General features: G+C 43.4%; 2 protein-coding genes across 2 annotated transcripts in view; both read left to right on the forward strand.

The window, feature by feature from the left end:
* Positions 1-1007: 1007 nt before the first annotated feature.
* On the forward strand, positions 1008-4706 carry LOC307087444 (uncharacterized protein). Its single transcript, XM_079753033.1, has 2 exons — positions 1008-1146; positions 1501-4706. The coding sequence occupies exon 2, from the start codon at positions 1549-1551 to the stop codon at positions 4552-4554; it is 3006 nt and encodes a 1001-aa protein (XP_079609159.1). The 5' UTR covers positions 1008-1146; positions 1501-1548; the 3' UTR covers positions 4555-4706.
* A 372-nt stretch (positions 4707-5078) lies between these two features.
* aqr (aquarius intron-binding spliceosomal factor) overlaps positions 5079-18603 on the forward strand; it is a 52702-nt gene continuing 39177 nt past the window's right edge. The window contains exons 1-15 of the mRNA XM_079751800.1: positions 5079-5177; positions 5865-5973; positions 6436-6492; positions 6852-6892; positions 6993-7028; positions 7114-7234; positions 7672-7812; positions 8649-8717; positions 8928-9028; positions 9156-9232; positions 10373-10437; positions 12268-12384; positions 12532-12645; positions 14003-14106; positions 17346-17448. Of these exons, the coding sequence (XP_079607926.1) occupies positions 5899-5973; positions 6436-6492; positions 6852-6892; positions 6993-7028; positions 7114-7234; positions 7672-7812; positions 8649-8717; positions 8928-9028; positions 9156-9232; positions 10373-10437; positions 12268-12384; positions 12532-12645; positions 14003-14106; positions 17346-17448 (1221 nt within the window). The 5' untranslated portion in view covers positions 5079-5177; positions 5865-5898. The remainder of the gene's footprint in view (positions 5178-5864; positions 5974-6435; positions 6493-6851; positions 6893-6992; positions 7029-7113; positions 7235-7671; positions 7813-8648; positions 8718-8927; positions 9029-9155; positions 9233-10372; positions 10438-12267; positions 12385-12531; positions 12646-14002; positions 14107-17345; positions 17449-18603) is intronic.

Genomic DNA, 18603 nt, shown 5'->3' on the forward strand with positions numbered 1-18603 from the left:
CTTATGACCTGCTGGTTTTGGTCCATATCTTTTTTTGACTAGTTATTTAAATTCCACCTTTATTATAACAGTGCTACACATAATATCTGAGATGGTGCAGCCAGGAACAAAAACATTAAATATGTTGGTTTCGTTAACACATTGACTACTCAGAGACAAGGAGTTGCCTTTTTCAGTTTTTTCCCTAAACGAATGAAGACAGGGTGACATTTAGCTCTTGTTTTGTGTTTGTACAATGTACAGTTTATTCCATGTTGACCTGAAACCGCTGTATGCACAACGTTAGCGGTCGTGGCTAACATTGTCCCTTTGTGCATGCAGTCCCTGTCACCTCCCTGCGGCCCTTGTCATTGTGGCCTGGCACATGGACCTCAACTGAATGTGTCCTCCTCTGGGGCAACCCACGCTGATGTCTGTGGCTCCCTGTCCCTCTGGCAGTAGACTCATGGGGGAAGCCATACAGTCACTTTGTGCAGAGGTCTCCCAGGTCCAGACTCTTTTTGACATTGCTATGTATTGTGTGCGGGTTCGTGTACTACTGTGTAATTTTATGAAAGCCTGTTGTAATTTGTCTCCCTCTCCTCGCTATTGTGTGGTGTTTGTTGCCCCCCTGTGGTCAATTTAGTTTCTACAATTTAGTTTCTGTCTGAGCCTTCTTGAGTTGTCCTTCTTTTGTTGCATATATACGAAAGTATAGTTTTAAATGTTTTTACGATTCGTTATCATTAAATATGTATCTTAGATATGTTTTATGTATTTGGTGGTATTATCAATCATATTGATATATGAACCGAAAGGAGAAGCCTTCAATCTCTTACATTATTATTTTGCAGTAGTAAACATCTCAAAATACAAACGTTTTTCTTTCAAACAAATGGATTTCCAAAAAACAATTTATTTTATCTTTCTTCGTTGTGGTAAGAAATGTTGCTCAATGTGGAACTAAACTAACCTTGGTACTGAATATATTGTTTCCGACCGTGTTGTTCTAGAGGCGTACGTGAGGGATTTTGTACTTCGCAGTCAAGCTATCGCGAAGCTACAGCGACAATAATGAAAACGACAGTGGCATGATTATGTTATAACAAACAGCGAAACTCGATGATCATTTAAAATGCATGCTGTCATTCATAAAAGGCAGTAAAGGTATGGTTGTTTCATATTCAAATGAAGTGCTGACTAGAATAAGGTATAGGCGACCTATTAGACGCTATGTTAAGATACGTTAGCTTACTAGTTTGTTTGAATTGCCACTTTGAACACCAAACAACGATTATATTGCTATTAGGAAATGTATTTGCCTATTTATAATTGTGGTTATTTATTTGTAAACGAACTCTTACGTTGGATGTAAATCAAGTATTTGATTTACATCAAATACTTGATTTACATTTGATCAAGTATATTATATATTCCATTTATCCAGTGCAGTTACAGTGAGTTATTTGGGTAGTAGTATTGTCATGTATTAAAAATATCTATTTTACTTTCCTTGTCTAGGTCTGATGAGATTATCACAAACAAGAGGAAAAAACAAGAATAACAGACATGCATCGGTGCCCGGTTTGTCTGAAATATTTCCCTTCTCCTTCTAAACTCCAGAGACATAGTTTCATCCACACTGGCCTGAAACCTTACTGTTGCACGGACTGTGAGAAATCATTCAATCAGCCTGTCCATTTAAAAAGACATTTGCAGAAGTGGCATCAACATCCTTCTACAGAAACCTTGAAGGACAACATATTTGCTAAGGACATACCTTTTCTACCATCAAACCACATTGACCAAATAAGCCTAGATGGTGGTACTGAAAAAATATTGTCATCTGCTCAATCTGTTGTATTACCCCAGACCAAACAGAAAAGTGATACTCTACCAACGGAGGTGTGTATTTCGTCTTCAGAGAGTGAAGGTGAAACAGAATCCCCCCAACAAGTCAACGACAACTTAACACATTGGAACCATATTGCAATTGATGGATCATCACATTCGCAAGCTCAGTATGAAGTTAATTTTGCTTCAGATGAGGATTTATTCTATGTCCAACAGGAGAAGGCCTGCAAAGTGTGCTTCAGAACATTTAGTTCAGCACATCAACTTCAGATTCATTTGGAAGTTCATAACAAACATAAACATTTGGATGATGGATGCAAAGCAACTAAAAGCCACCAATGTCCCACCTGCCTTAAAGGATTTTGTGCACCTTCCAAGCTACAGCGCCATTTTTTGATTCATACTGGCCTGAAACCTTTTTCCTGCATGCAGTGTGGGAAAACATTTCGGCAAGAAACTCACTTGAAATCCCATCTTTACGCAGCGCATAGAACAGCGTCACCACTGAAAGATCCGGAGGTCGATCCAGGAAGTGCGAGAGACAACGATAAGGGTGCACTGTTTTGTCATGGACTTCCAGCTTCTCAGTCCCAGTCCTCGCTACACTCCTCCCGTCCCCAGGAGGTAAATCGGTCGGTGGAACTTGAGTTACAGTGTAAAATAAGCTTAAGTTCCCCCAAAGACCAGGACAACACAAAACAAGGAAAATGTGGAACAATTGCTACTCCTGGAGCAAGTGTGAGTGATGGTGGGAAAAACCACCAAAATATTGACTCAGACATGCAGAGTGAATCAGTTGGATGTGAACAGGTTCAAAAAAATAATGGCCGTAAAGTTGTAAAGCCTTTTCAATGTACTTTCTGCAGTAGATCCTTTCGCCTGGAGCTGAATCTACTACGACATTGGTACACGCAGCACAGGAAACAAAACAGATTCCAGAGCTGTGATTCAGTGTATGGAAACACAAACAGCACTGCATTACTATCAGCGGACCCAATAACCCTTAATTCTGAGGAAGCGACATCACGAGAACACTGCATCACAGATGGTTGTGATCCTGACGTTGTTGTTAAAGATGAGACATGGAGTGAGGATATTAAGGATTTCTTTCCAACTAATAATACCACAGCACCAGACCAGCACAGCGAAACATTGCAAGCCCCAAGCCACAGTCCGGGAATAATGAGTGGAAAAATTATACACCAGTGTAATTTATGCTCCAAAACATTTCCAGCCTCATCAAAACTTCAGAGGCACATGATGTCTCATACGGACCAAAGACCCTTCCGGTGTCAAATGTGTGAAAAGAGTTTCCGTCAGAAAACACACTTACGAGTCCACTCTCGTACCCACCTGTGGTCCAAATATCACAGACAACGGTCTTTTTATATTAGTAGGCCGCCTTCGCGCATGGCTGGATACAGCCCAAAGCCTGCAGTTGATGTCCTGTTCCCAAAAACATGTCTACAAATTGATGCTTTTGACAAGAAATCTGTGACACATGCATTTCCCAAAGTAAACCGTATTCAGACTCTGGCTTTACCAAATGTGGAAAATTCCAGTAGAGATCTTATGCCGAGTACTTCCTATATGAATACAACAGTCAACACAACTGTACATTCTAAAGGACTTCTGAAAAAGGCACATACTTATAAATGTGCACGCATAAGAAATGGCTCTCAGCACAGATGTCTAATTTGTTTAAAATGTTTTCCCTCCCCCTCCAAACTTAGAAGGCACGAGATGGTACACACTGGCTTGAAACCATTCAAGTGTCTAGTGTGTGATAAAAGATTTCGCCAGTCTCCACATCTGAAAGTCCATGAGAGAACTCATTCTGAGGAGAGGGTGGCCATGCCTGTTCCACAACACAATGGACACGGTCAAGAGCCTTCTAGTGGAGATTATAATCATGAAGATTACACTACAAACAGTCATGTGCAGTTTAAAAACAAAATCAAGGAATTCATGCCCAAACATGGCACCTATTCTGAGTTTATTGAAACTCCTGAAGAGGAAACAAGAAAGGGTCAACCACTTTATGACAGTGGCACTGACTTTTTATCCAATGGTCTGACCCCATCGTTTAAAATAACAGACACAAACTGGCAGCCAAAGTCGGAAGTAGATGGACTTGAAGAAGACGTGGATTTGGAGGGTGTGCAGAAGGAAACCTGTAATGACCTTGTGAACACATTTCCCTTTGAACTTGCCCCTGGCATTCAAAAACTGGTTCAAAACGAGGGAGCGATTCGCCCACCTTCACTGCAGCCAGAGATGGGGGCGAACACACAACCTTTTAGTACAGAGAAACTCTTTCAATCCAGCAGTTTTGCTAATTCTGATGATCATGTAGATGCACACATTGTGGGAACAGTAGGTTTAATGGCTGAGAAACAACCCTGGGAGGAAGCAGAAATGACAAACAATTACTGGTGCGCACCAGTGAACACTTTGGAATGCAAAAAATGCGCAATAACTTTTGAAACGCAGCAGGATTTTCAGTGCCATGCATGCGACAGAAGTGCCCAATCAGAAACCAATCAGCTGGCCCGAAAATATCACTGTGATGTTTGCTTGAAGGGTTTTGCCTCTCCCTCTAAACTTGAGAGACATTATATAATTCACACTGGTCAGAGGCCGTTCCGTTGTGAGATTTGTAGTAAAACTTTCACACAATCATCACACCTTAGAACACACCAAAAATCTCATAAATTATGAATATAGGCCTGATGATGTGGTTGATGCATTTTGGCTATGGTATAGACATGGTTTGGAGCATATTTTGTGATGTACATGTAATAGTATGTGTTTTAATGATTGCTGGGTATCTTTACAAATTGTACAGTTGTTTTTTTCAGGTCCCCTATATATGATGGTTTTATGCATTGTTTTTATGTATTGTTTTTATTGATTCAATGATTTTAAGGAGTGTTTTTTTCATTTGAGTATGAATAAAATATCCTCAATCAAATCTATTATGTTTCCTTATGAATTCTCTTTTATTATTTACTTAAGGGGGGTTATATATTTCCAAATAACTCACTCCAGTATTGCAATGTGGAAGTTGGGAAGATACATACTAAAATTGTTTTGATTACCTATAATTATGAATATCATGAATTATTTTTTATATGATAATTTGCATTTTATTTGTTGTAGCGGAGGTGGTAGCACATGTTAGTAGGAACCAGAGACATTGGATTTTGGTTACCGGGAGGAGAACTTACATTGGTGCACTCGTACAGGAAGTGAATTGAAATCGTGCTCAAAGCGTTTAACCGGGCAATGTGTTGCTAGTTGGCAAGCGGTGTTTACACAGATGTAAACAAGAACAAAACATTGTGAGTTATTTTAATTATCAATGAAGTAGCTTTACGTTTGAATACACATACACCTCATACCCATTTAACATTGCCTCGTGTTTACTAGCCTTAATTACTCAACATGTATTGCTATGTTAGCTGCGTCTTTATATCGATACGCACACATCATACTGAGATCGCATTTCAAATTAAAGTGAACTTAAGTGGGGTTGTAATTATAATTTAGATTAGTATTACGTGTGGGATTCATTTATTAGCTGTATAACTAGATCACATAGCCGTAAGCGAGTACGAATAAGTTCGCATTACTTTGATCTCTTGGAGGCAATTCCCTCCATAACGTAGCCTAACTTTGTGTATGACAATATAATTCGTATCCGATTGTATGCAAAGCGTTAAACTCTTCAATATTGTACGTGTACAGACAGCGATGGTTCTCATCCTTCTGTCGGCATCCAAGCGTTATGTTTTTGTGTGTAATGAAGTGATGGAACACTGGTGAAACCAAGTGCATAAGTAAGGGCACTCCATGATTGAATTGCGAAAAAGATGTTGCAGTAATGTCAACATCCTCTTACTCGCATGCTGTTAATGAAGAGCTGAAACACACAGATAAACTTTACATATTTACAGATCCGCTGCGATTATTTATACAACAAATAAATATACAGCTGTTTTAACCTTTTTCTGTTCTCTCTTCTTAAGACACCATTTTTCTAGTTGTTTCCTGGCAGTCATTATGGCGAAACAGCCACTTTCAAAAAAGGTTGCAGCACCATCTGTGTCTCAGATAAATGCAGAATATGTCACGCAGGTAACGTTTATGAAGTCACTTTGTTTAAAGAGGCATATCTTTTTATGTGTGTATACTGTAGTTCAATAATGTTATTTTGTCCGCATAGATAAAGACTTAAAGGTCCCATGACATGCCACCAGTTGTGGGTTGATTACCCGTTACAAGCTAATCAACCCACACCTGGTGGCATGTCATGGGACCTTTATCTCCCACCATCCTCACCTGATGGTGACCTAGAAAACCATCACAGAATATGACTAAACCCATATAACACACACATAGAATATTAACACAATGCAAGGTGGTACATGGTAACAAAACAGACAATACATATCATATTATACATACAATAATCATGTTATGTAATCATCATAATCACAGTTCCTCAACAACCTGCACATATTCACAATTTATTTAATCACATGGGAAAACCACAGGTAATATGTCTATTGAAACTCTTAATTTTTCTTTGTGTTTCAGTTGGCCAATAAATATTGGGCTCCCCATGTTAAGAACAAACTACCCTTTGACCCCAAGGTAAGTACATTTTTCGCATAGTAGTAATACCCACAAGCAAATCAAGAGCAGTGTAATGCATTAGTGTATAATTTAGCATTTTGATGGGATCTGCTGTTAGATAATGTCAGTATTTTGCTGGTGTTCCATGTCGGTAATAAAAGTTTAGCATAATTTGGAATTGTAAAACACCAATGCCAATCTTTTATGACCAAAGATATGTGTTGTAATAACTGGTTTTGAAGGCCTTTTAAGGTTCTCGAGTGAGAGATATAAGGACATCATATGTTGTACTAGGTTACTACCAAAGCTTCTATGTATATATTATTATGCTCTTTGTTATTTGCATACTTTTAAGGATGATGTTCTCCCTTGTTTAGGTGCTGGAAGATGTTTATGAAAAGGAGATTCTCAGTTCGAAGTAAGTTACTGTTAATGTTCCGTCTGGAACGGCTTCATTCTTCTCCATTGTGTGTTATTTCAGATGTAGAATATAACCAATTGTCTCCTTTCTGTTTTAGATTTGCCATTAGGAAAATCATGCTTCTGGAGTTCAGGTAGGTTATTTAAAAGGCTTTCTACTCAATAACCTGTGTCTTTGCTCATGAAAGGAAAAACTGATATTTTTTTCGTTGTCAACAGTCAGTATCTTGAGAACTACTTGTGGGTTAACTACACACCCAAGCGATCCAGCAACGCCTTTCTAATGTCCATCAGTTGCATTGTGAATGAGAAATTCAGAGAAAATGTCCCTGCTTGGGAGGTAAGAAGACAATTTTCTTATTTCTGTCCATATTATCACTCAACTTTGTGTGTGTGTGCATGTTGCATTTCCCTAGAACCCTTTGCTAGAACATGCAACATTTGTTTTTTGCTAGAACAGTGCATTTGAATATAAAGACACACAATATGTTGTACAAATGTATAATGATGTGAGTGTTATGGTAATTTGTGTTGTACTGCTGCAGTATAGGTCAAGATAAAAATAATTCTGAACATGTAAGGCAACATGTAACATTAACTATCAAGTCACACGCTTTTATCCAAAACGTTTTAACTATATTCAGAGGGAATATAGTAGGCATCCTGCTCAAGAATGCTCAAAAGTTAGGTCGGAATTACACAGCCACCTAACCACCCTAATGAGACCCTTCATTTCCGTTTTTGTTGTCTTCTCCATCTCTCTTTCACGCATCCCAGCCGTTCAAGAAGAACCCGGGTCATTTCCCCTTCTTCTTCAAGTGTGTGATGGAGGCGGTGCTGGCGGATGAGATGGCGGGGCTAACGCTGAGGGAACAGACGGTGCTTCTGGTCTTCCTGGACCACTGCTTCAACAGTCTGGTGTGTTCCACGCCTCCCTGATGTAGTCTGTGTTGACGCTCTGGATAAGCTTTGTCTTTGACTATTTTGCAAATAATTTCAATATGAAGTTATTTTGCTGAATTCAGTTCCATTATGGGGATGGGTCAAATCTGAATTACTTAATTTCATAACCAAAAAATTCATTGTCATTAATGATGTTCCTTAACTGAAGGTTTATTGTGCCGTTGACAACCTCGTGGACCAACTGAAAGGCAAATAGATATGGCAAATAGATATGCAAATAGATATGGAAGGTGGTTTGAAGGTTGAAATAAAAAAATGTACAGACACTTGAGGTGTTCAAATTCTGTTTGAAAATGTAACTAGTCCCTCGTTCCCTTCTGACTTTCGAGTGGCATGTTGTGAATAAACCAGCCGTTGAATTTGTTAAAAGTGAACAATAGAATATTATATATTATGCAAGAGAATAATTACTTCTGAATTACTAAGAAAGTCCCCGATCCATCATAAGAAATGCAGGCAATGAAGCCATTACGTGCAGCACCCACAAGGTGGCAGTGTGATACCACAAGACGGTGGTGTATTAGCAGCACAATCCGCATGAGGTGTCACTGCGGATATCTTCCCCGATGTCTGCTTCCATAGGTGGGAACACCTAAAATCTATCCTGTGGTGCTCTGTAAATGGTTTGTTTTTTTACAGACTATTATCAGGGCCTCAGGTGTCACAAAAAAAATCTTTCTCCAACAATTTTTATGACATTGTTATCTCTCCTCCTGTACTGTCTCTCTTGCATTTCTGTCTCTATCCCCCATCCCCTCTATCTCTCTATATCTCTGTGGTTCTTCTCCTAGGAGGTAGATTTGATCAGAGAGCAGGTGCAGCAGCTCATTTCTCTGCCCATGTGGATGGGCCTCATACCAGTAAGATCCAACCCCATTTTCTCAAACTTTCAAATATCCCCCCACCAAGACATTTTTGTAATTCTACCACTTTTCTTTACAATTTAATTAAACTTTGATTGATATTGATCAATGATTATACGCTGATTCCAGGATCATACTGAATCTGAACGTCCTCTGTCTCTCTCTATCTCTCCCTCTCTCCTTGCATCACTTTTCCTTTTGCCTCAGTCAAGACTACAGCACGAGCTGAAGAAAGTCCCGAAGCTGCAGAAGTTCTGGAATCTGATCAAGAGGAAATACGATAAGATGGATGCCGACGCAGCAGAGCAGTGAGTTATTATGTTTTTGTCGTCCCTTTCTCCGCATTCGGTTGCAACACAGAAAGAAGTAAGGAATGTAGGTGATATTCCACACACTCCTAAAAAAACATTGTTTTTCCTATTTTCATTCTTTTAGGGCCAAGAAGGAACAAACCTTCCTCTCGGCACTGATCGACAAATTCCTCGGCGTACTTGGATCCATTCCTCCGTCAGGTAACATTTGTATTCAGTTAAGTCTAAGATGTCTTGACTGACTCATGTGCTGTATCGCTGCCGTATGGAAATCCCTTTTGCACTACACAATGATTCTTGAAGCCTGAGGTGCTTCCCACACCCACACAGGATTAAGGTAATAACAGTGTGAGCTCAAAAGTAACCTGCCTGGGACCCTTGTGATGGCCCAAGCAGACCCTTTTCATCACGTGTTACCTGAACCACCCAACCTCCCTCCCATCACTGTGTTCTAGCACCATCCTCACTCTCAGCAGGAGGGGGCTTCCCTTCTACTCTGTGACCCCTCTTCTCGTACCACAGAATTTCAAACAATATTTCGCCCAATCATGTCCAACCCCGGTACGGCACGTGTGCTAGCACCCACTGCAGTCTCACGCTGCCCACACTGTACTGTAATGCAGGCCGACACTGGGCCGAGGTGGGAAGGGGGATGCATTCGAGCACCAAGAATAGAATGCGCGTGCATTCTTACACGCGTCCATGTGTATATATGCTGCTGCTGCTTCTCCTCCTTCAGAGGAGGAGGAGACCAGGCCTGACAGGGTAGATTACCATCCTGGGCCCAGCATGAAACCCTACCCCCCCCCCCCCACCAACACCACTAACACCCACCCACCCAATCCACAACCAACAACGCACCCGACCCATGCTACCTCCTCCCCATCATCATCATCTTCCTCCTTCTGTGCACATAGCCTTACCCCAGAGGAGAGCATGACCAACACACAAACATCCATTGAAGGTCTGTGTGATGGTGGCAGAAGGGGGGGGGGGGGTGGGGCAAGTGCTGTCCGATGCGTGTTCAGTGGCGGGTCACGCTCTCTGCGTGGTGCCGCAGGGCTGTCTACACGCGTTTGGTGCTCTCATGTCCCCAGCGAAAGACCCCCCACCGATGGTGCTGCCCCTTCCATCACCGCCCACTGTGTGGTATCCCCAGTGTGGCTGTGTGTCTGTGGGTGTTGTCTTTGTCATCTGCAGAGGTTTAATATCAACTTTAATCTCCTGGGTGTGAGATAATGCAGATGATGATATTAGTGATACATAATTTGATTATTGATGGTGGTAATAATAGTAATCCATTTGATTGAGTTAATGGTGATTCTCCCTGCTGCTGCCTAGGTCCGGTGTCAATGGACAAGGTGCACTACTGTGAGAGATTCGTTGAGCTCATGATCGACCTGGAGGTAAGATCCAATGTTTATAAATAACAAACCCTTAATGCGTCCCCTTTCGTCTTGCCATGTGGGGCGAATGAGATTCATGAATGAAAGCATTTGAGGCGGCCACTGAAGGAATACGCAAACAAATGCATTACTTGGTGTCGGAAACAAGACCATCGAGGGTACAAGCAAAATATCTGGCAACAATACCTGCAGTAAAAAGATAAAAGCATAAAAAAAGAGTAATGAATCTCAGAAGACTGAAAACTGGCAGAATAGGACCCCTTGATCCCTACCTTACTAAGATTAATTTTGAGTTTCTTTTCTCTTCTTTTCTCTCTTAGTTTTTGTGCTTCTATAAAAAAATCCCCATGATATCCATCTCTTTCCCCTTCATTTCATGGCAGGTTATGTGCTGGCTGGCATGATCAATGTTGTCCAGATCAAAGATGGCTCGAATCCCAGTGTCATAAAGTCCTTCACCTGATGAAGGGTTTATATGTCCTGTATAAGTTGCACTGGTATCCACTCCTAGTCCCCACACCTCTTGCCCATCCAACGGCCACACTGCCCCGTAGTCACGCGGGCAAGATGGCGGCTCCCCGCAGGTTCTCCTGTTACCAGCGGGAAGCGGGAACCTGAATAGATTACCTCTGGCGTTGTGTTGACAGGCCGGGGGCCTTGCTGTTCCTGGCAGCGGACAGTGGCCCTGGCCCGGCCTGCTGTCTCCAGAGATGGCTCCTCTCCGTTGATGCTATCGCCTTACAATCCCGCACCATATCCTCCCCCGTATTGATGTCTCTCCCAGAGGGGGAAGACATCTATACCCCCCCCCCCGCCTTTGCCAATGATTATTTCCCTTTACATTTCCATAGGGGAAAGAAAAAAAGGAATATTAAAATCAAACCTCACTCCCATCTCTTTCCACTTCATTTCATGGCAGGTTATGTGCCTTCTGTCATGATGAATGTTGGCCAGATCAAAGATGGCCGCGGGACATAAAGGTTATACACTCGATAGCCAGGCATCGGCTGTTGCACCTGCTGCCTTTGAAGTGCTCTTTTGTTTTTTAAATGTAAATGTACAATTGTTTTAATTGGAGTTCGGGGTATACTTCAACTTTTATTCATGCCTTTGTTTCTCCTTACTCCAACCTTTTTGGTTTTGAATATGAAGATAGCTTTTTCTCAATCATATTCACCCTTTAAGCTGCGTCAACATGTCAGAACCCCCCTTTTATCTAAGACTGACACCACAAGCATTTGCTGGTGACGTGCTTTAGCAATCCAGCCCCCATTACCACCTAGATGTACTTCCTTCTATTGTTCAGGCTGTCCCCGTTTACTATCAAATGTTTCCAAAAGCAACCTCTGAAAAAAAAATAAAGACAGTGGATCAATAAGGTGTATGGATAATCTCAGGATTGATGCAGGGAACTGTGGCTGTTCCTGGGTCTATCGATTCCCTTCTGACCCTCAGAAAGAATCCATACCGTGACCCGTGTGCTCTTTTCAGTGGTGGAGGGGGAAGTTTCAACTGGCACCAGACTGCTTTAGTGCTCAGGCCTGGCTCCGGGGTCACTATCCAAATGTCCACCGTTATCTCGCAGTCCTATACCAACTCATGGCATGCTTACCAGATCTATTCTCTGTGTTAGGTGCATTTTAAACTGAAGTGCGGCACTGTTGAGTGTCAATAAAGATATTCTATATCGTGTTTGCATATGTATTTTTCAAATTTTGCATATTCTTATTTCAAACGTTTCTTTTATAATTGTTATTCCTGCGCTGTGGCGCCCACATTTCCTGTCTGGAACTGACATAGCACGTGTGACTGTGTCCCCCCTGTCTCCAGGCCCTGCTTCCCACCCGGCGCTGGTTCAACACTGTGCTGGACAACTCCCACCTAGTGGTCAGCTGTCACCTGTCCAACCTAATCAAGAGGGAGAAGGAGGGTCACCTCTTCTCTCAGGTAAGGCAAACTCTCCCACACACATGTGCACCATCCAGTACACATGCTCACACTGAAAAATGCACCACCAACAGCACATTCCAGTAACCAAGTAAGTGAATGTGTGTGTGTGTGTGTGTGTTTGTTGTTGCTGCCTCATCCCTCTAGTTGCTGGACATGCTGAAGTTCTACACAGGCTTCGAGATCAATGACCAGACAGGAAACGCGCTGACGCAGAAAGAGATGACCACTTTGCACTATGATAGAATCACTTCCCTTCAGGTAAATGGAGGCAAACTGGCAGCCCGCACTCCAGTGCCACTTTGCCCTTCTTTCTTTACTGCCTTGGCTGCATCTCGCTTAGCAGATGCCCCCAGGAAACCCAGGTTTATTTATCGGCGGTGGATCCACTCACTGGATATTGATGTTCACCTGCAGTGTAGGATTATGTGGCTGGGAGGGCAGACAGAGAAAAAGGAGAGTATGGAGACAAAGTTGTTGCTTAGTTGTCAGTGCAAGATTCTGAAGAAACATTGTTTACCAAAATGTTGATTTTGTTTCCCTCGTTTAATTTTCAAAAGGTCACCCTCTGGTCAATATGTGCATAATTTGCAGCAGTATGTAAACGGTATGAGTTTTCTGTGCTGTTCAGTTTGATGTAATTCGGATTTTATGGCAACCGTTCTTTTCCGTTATGTAGGTTAGTCTGGAGAATACCTGTGGATACAAGCGTTTCCCAGACAGATTGAGATCACAGTGTTTTATCATAAAAGATATTCAGCACATTCAGTAATACAGGTGGGGTCGGTGACACAGGATACATGTATAAGTGATGTTGTGATAATGATTTGAGGTGTGGATGACATACCAGTCCAAACTATGATCAGGATGCTGCTATATTCAACACCAGACGCTGTATCAAATTATTTTGACACATGTAAAATGCCTCCAGGGCATTTCATTACATGTCCACCAAGCAAATATCCATACTGTATATCAGTGTTTTCCAAGCTTTTAAGGGCACACCAATTTAAATTTGCCGGAAATGATTATGACAACTTCAATATTATTATCATAACGGTTGTTATTAATACAATTTTTCTTAGCCGCAGCAATTGGATACATAAAGTCACATTGACACATGGTCTGAATGTGATTTAGAAAAAGAAAGTTCAATGTGCTGCGTCTGATGGAAAGGCTGTGGTTCTGATGGCCCGGCTGCAGCTAGCATAGGCCTTGTGCAGGCTCTGATATTGTGCCAGGCAATACAGACAGCTCTGTGCACTCACCTGGAATGGGTATTGTTTTCCCCACAGTGCCCCCTCTGTCTCATAGACCTGCTCTGTGACTAGCTGCCGTATAGGATCTGCATGGGGCAGGTCTGCTTGTTAGTACTCAGCCAGGAACATCCAAATGTCCCCTGACTGTCGGAGCTCCTCTATACTATGTGCATAGATGCTGCCAGGATTGAACAAAGAACTAAGAAGGAAACAGAACGTTTGAGAGAGCATTCAATAGACTGCATCCACATTTGAACATGCTCCTGCATGTGTTTTAATTTCTGCATGGAAACCTTTCTGCGTTTTCATATTTTTTAGTTTTCAATCGAATTTCAATCGTTTCTTTTTCCTTTTTTCAGAGAGCAGCCTTCGCCCATTTCCCCGAGCTTCTGGACTTTGCCCTGTCCAACGTGGCATCGGTGGACACCCGAGAGTCTCTGACCAAACAGTTTGGACGGCTCAGGTAGATACATGAGGATTCAACTGCCCCCACACATCTGAAAGGACCGTTACACAGGATCGTATAATACACAGGATCGTTTGAAACGTTCTGCCGGTGTTTTAGGCTAATGTGTCGTGAATAATGTGATGGGGATGTGTGTGTGTTGAATTGCTATCGGCCAGAGCCAGCCAAAGTGCTTCCAATTTGTGTCAACAGCTGTGAAGGAGGCTGTCATGGCTGCCGGGACAGTAACTATATGTATTTAGCAGTTGGAAGGCAAGTCCCCGCTGCTACTGTCATGCCCCCCCCCCCCCACTCGAAATGCAATCCGCATACCTTTCCCTGCGTCACGTTAAACGCTGCTCTCAGATGAGTGCAATACCCGACACTCTTGTTGTAAAAGCAACAGAACGGCAGATCATCCTCCAGCTCTCTCTCTGTTTTGGTCCTCATCCAGACAATTAAAAAGGAGGTCTTGTTATCGTGATGGTCATCCTTGAGGTTATCAGCGTCGCGTTAGCAGGGCTGTCTCTGCTCTGCTATACAGAAGCCAGCCAGCGTTTGAACAGGCAGCCGGTACCAGCCAGAGAGGGACACACGCCTCATTAATTGAATCGATTTCCCGCGGCTGGAGAGTAAACTCTTTGAACAGCTGTGTTTGTCAGATCGCCTTGGTCCAGTAGATCCGCTAAAAAGCCCTTGTTTGGATTGACAAACCTGCCCCGTGTATCTGTGGTGTTTGTTTGTTTACCGGTCGCAGTGATAGCCATCTCATTTTTCTTTTTTTCCTCTTGCTTTCTCTCACAAAAAGAAGGTTAATTTACCCATTTCCCTGCCATGAAAAAAGCCATTTTGCATCTTTTAGAAACGCGGATATAATAAAAGCGCGGACTTGCCATCTCCTTCTCCCTTGCTCAGTGCTCACTTCCTCTGCCTGCTTAAACCTCTGTTTTGGATTATGAACATCAAAACCCCTTTTTGGAGTCACCCAGCAGAATGTGAGCGAATTGGGCTAGGTATCGACTTAGCAGCGCTACACTTTTCCCCCTCCCTCACTGAATTAGCTAAATGACTTTTAGAAGTCCCTCCAATTGTTAGGATGTTCCTCAACTGTCACTAAGGCTGCATGGGGGGGTTTGTACTTCCCAAATTCCTGATCATATTCAACGAGGCACTTTCTCATACAAACATTTTGACGGTAATGGCGGTTTATTCCAAGTGCGTTTCCCTAGCGACTAAGCTCCCAGTCAGCCGCCACTCAGAATCTATTCGCTAAGTCCCCGGAATACACCGACACGGCATTACCACGAACACACATACACTCTCTTTTCAGTTGAATCAAACATGCTGGGTTCTCTCTATGCAATGGAAACGTGAAAAGGTTATGACACAAGCAACATTTTGAGAATATTTTCTGGTGTCACGGATCAGAGTACTTCGGGTTCCGTGTCAGGTTTTCCCAAATACACGATTTTTAGAACACACAAAAGATGCACGATCATGAGCATGTACACATCTTCAATGCCTCATTAGTGTGAAATCATTGCTGAGGGTGATACGGCTTGTGTCAAGGTGTTCTTCGGAGAGGAGCAACATTTCGTCCTGACGGGCACAATGTTTTGACATTTTACAGCGTAGGTTGCTGCGGGCATGGTCTCACCATTTAGTTCAAGTACTTGACTAAGGCAACCTGACACTGTTAACTACATCAGGTTCCTACATCAGGTACACGTACAAAGGCACTTCCCTTGTGTTAATATACAAAATACAGTATAATACAGATGTGGGATTAAGTAGCACATTATTCAATACAAATATTATAATATTGTATTTCATTGGGCCGTTTTCTGAAATGACTGAATGCTTGTTCTTTTGTTATTATCTCTGAATTATTGAGGAAAGGTGCTGTACCAGTAGGATCACAAGATTGCATTCTTTATTTACGACCTTGTCCATCGTATAAATGCTCTTCGGAAATGCCACAAATGTACAAATTCGATAAACAAGAGCTTTCCGACTGTAAAAGTTGTCCATCGACTGTGGGGGCAGATATCAGCGGAGGTCACACTAATGAGCCAGCCGGGAGGTCAGAGGAGAGAGGGGAGCGATTAGAAACCAGTGGCTCCCGAGGAGCCGCGTGTCCCGCTAGTTTACCTTCTTTCTGCCAGTGGCTCAGCTGTCATCCATGACCTGGTCCAGTCTCCTCTCATCTGCACCCCCCCCCAGTGAGCTACTGTGCCGCCATTGCCTCATAACCGAGAGGATAAAGAACCCATACCAGGGCCGGGCGCTTGAGTCACGCGGACTGCAGCATTTCACTTCCTCCTGCTCCACCATCACCACCAGCTCCACCCACAAGTGGTGGAGCTGGCCACACTCGGGCCACACTGGGGCCACACTCGCATGCAAACGGACACGTGTGCATGCAATCAAAAACACACAAAATAAATGCACACACAAATGAGCAACTGAGCATACACCGATCCCAATAATCCCACATGCATGCAAAACGCACACACGCTTGCTCAAACACACACACACACACACGCGCGCACGCGCGCAGTCAACTCAAGCACTGCGCGACCGCCCGCGTCGTCGCAGTGTGCGCGTGGGCGTGCCGCTGTCACAGCGTGTCAGCACGATGAAGACGGGCCTGCATGCGGAGAGCTGCGCCTAGCTGCTCCGAGACGGAGAGGGGCTTTGATTTTGGTAATCCACATCAATGGACCGCGGCCCCCCCCCCCCCAACACACGCGTGCTGACATGGCAGGATGGTGGCGGCGGTGGTGTCGGAGCGGAGCAGTGGAGCACCGCAGTACAAGGAGAATCCCCTTCTGGGGTTTCATGCTGCAGGACAAAGGAAAACCCTGGTGGTGGTTTTGTTTTGTCAATCAGCTGGCTTAATTGTTGGGGAATTGACAGTGTCAGTAGCTGAACATAGGCGGAAGCTTGATGACATACTAAATTAAGATGTACTAATGGAAAAGGTTCCATCCCCCCCCCCCGGTCGAAGCTTTAACATTTACCTTTTTAAATCATCAATACCTTTTCGCTTTTTGTGGGATTCTGTCGCCACAGAAATAACCCAAGTGCACTATCGATTTGTACCGTTTTATGGATTTAAAGTGCAGGACTTCAGTCGAAAAAACGGACTGCATGAGCGTGTTGATTTTTGCTTATTTTGTGCTTTTTTTTTTCCCCCCCCACCCCTTCAGTTAACCACACCCCTTTGTTGTCGTTGTCATGTCTTGTCTCTACAGTCCCGACACCCTCCACCGCGTGGCCTCATACCTGTGTCTGCTGCCAGAGCTGCCAGAAGGGCAGGGCACCACCTTTGAGTTGACTGTTCTCCTTGAGCTGCTGGTGAGTGCTGAAATATCCCCTCCGTCTCCTTCCACTGCCAATGCGTATTAAGGGGTGTCGTGGGATACCACTATTTTACTGCAGTTTTTCGGTTACCTTCAACGTTGTGTTTTGTGTGTCTAGACTTATGTTAGTGCCTTTAATCAGTCCGTGAACAAATAATCGTGGTTTGCTTAACATCGTCGGTTAACTGAGAAAGTCCTTTATGTGGATGAGTAACTGCCCAGCCAGCATAATGATATAATGGTGTGTTTTGTTTTGTTCGGTCACTAATTTATGCTGTTGCCCTTGGAATTTCTGCAGTCCCTCATTACTGCATGTACCCAGAGAGAGAGTGCGAGAGACCTCCTTTCCGAAAAACATTATAAATAAAATCGTAGGGCTCTTTCAATCCAATGTCCCACCACGTCCTCCCCCCCCCCCAATGCAATACACACACACGTGCACACGGCTGGGTGCCCTTCAAAGGTTGGGGAGTTGGCAGGCTGACCAGTGGTTACTCCTAATTACCTTCTCAGCGCCTCCTCGGGTCAGCGCTGAGAGGAGGAGAAGGAGGAGCCCTTCTTCATAATTAGCTGATTACGTTGTTGCAGGAGCCAACGTCAGGGTACTCAATTGGGCGAAACCCCGAGCCACCCCACCCCCCCCCCCCCCCCCCCCCCCCCCCCCCCCCGCTGTAACTGACAACAATAATCGGACTGGGAAATCTGGCTGCGTGCATCATGCTCTGTACCAGAAGAGCTTCACCCGCCTTAAGCTGACATAGGACAGAGAAGCCATGCATATTGAAGCCCACAGTGTGTGTGTCCTTTCGGTAGAGAGAGAAAGAGGGAGCCGTGGTGTAGTTTGACCAGTTAAGGCTGTTTATTTCCTATGCTGAATAGATGAGCTGGTCTATATTCAGCAAATATCCCTGGCTCTCATTTCCCCGATGAATAATTGAACAGCAGACTCTAAGACTGCACACAAAAAAACCATTGAGGTGTTGTGCCTGCCTGGTCATTGCCGAATGTAAATATATTTTTGTAAGGGAATTTGCTCGATTTACTCAAAATCCCTAGACTTGGGATCCCACTACTGACGCCCGATTGGTACGGTTTACTGAACGCAGCAGTTTTTTAAGGGAAAGTTTCAGATCCAACAAAATTATTATCA

The sequence above is a fragment of the Pollachius pollachius genome (genome assembly GCF_949987615.1).
Source record: "Pollachius pollachius genome assembly, chromosome: 15".
NCBI classification, from domain to species: domain Eukaryota; kingdom Metazoa; phylum Chordata; class Actinopteri; order Gadiformes; family Gadidae; genus Pollachius; species Pollachius pollachius.

What these genes read in the sequence shown, in the direction of transcription:
- LOC307087444 (XM_079753033.1), top strand. Translation starts at nt 1,549, where the DNA reads ATGCATCGGTGCCCGGTTTGTCTGAAATATTTCCCTTCTCCTTCTAAA.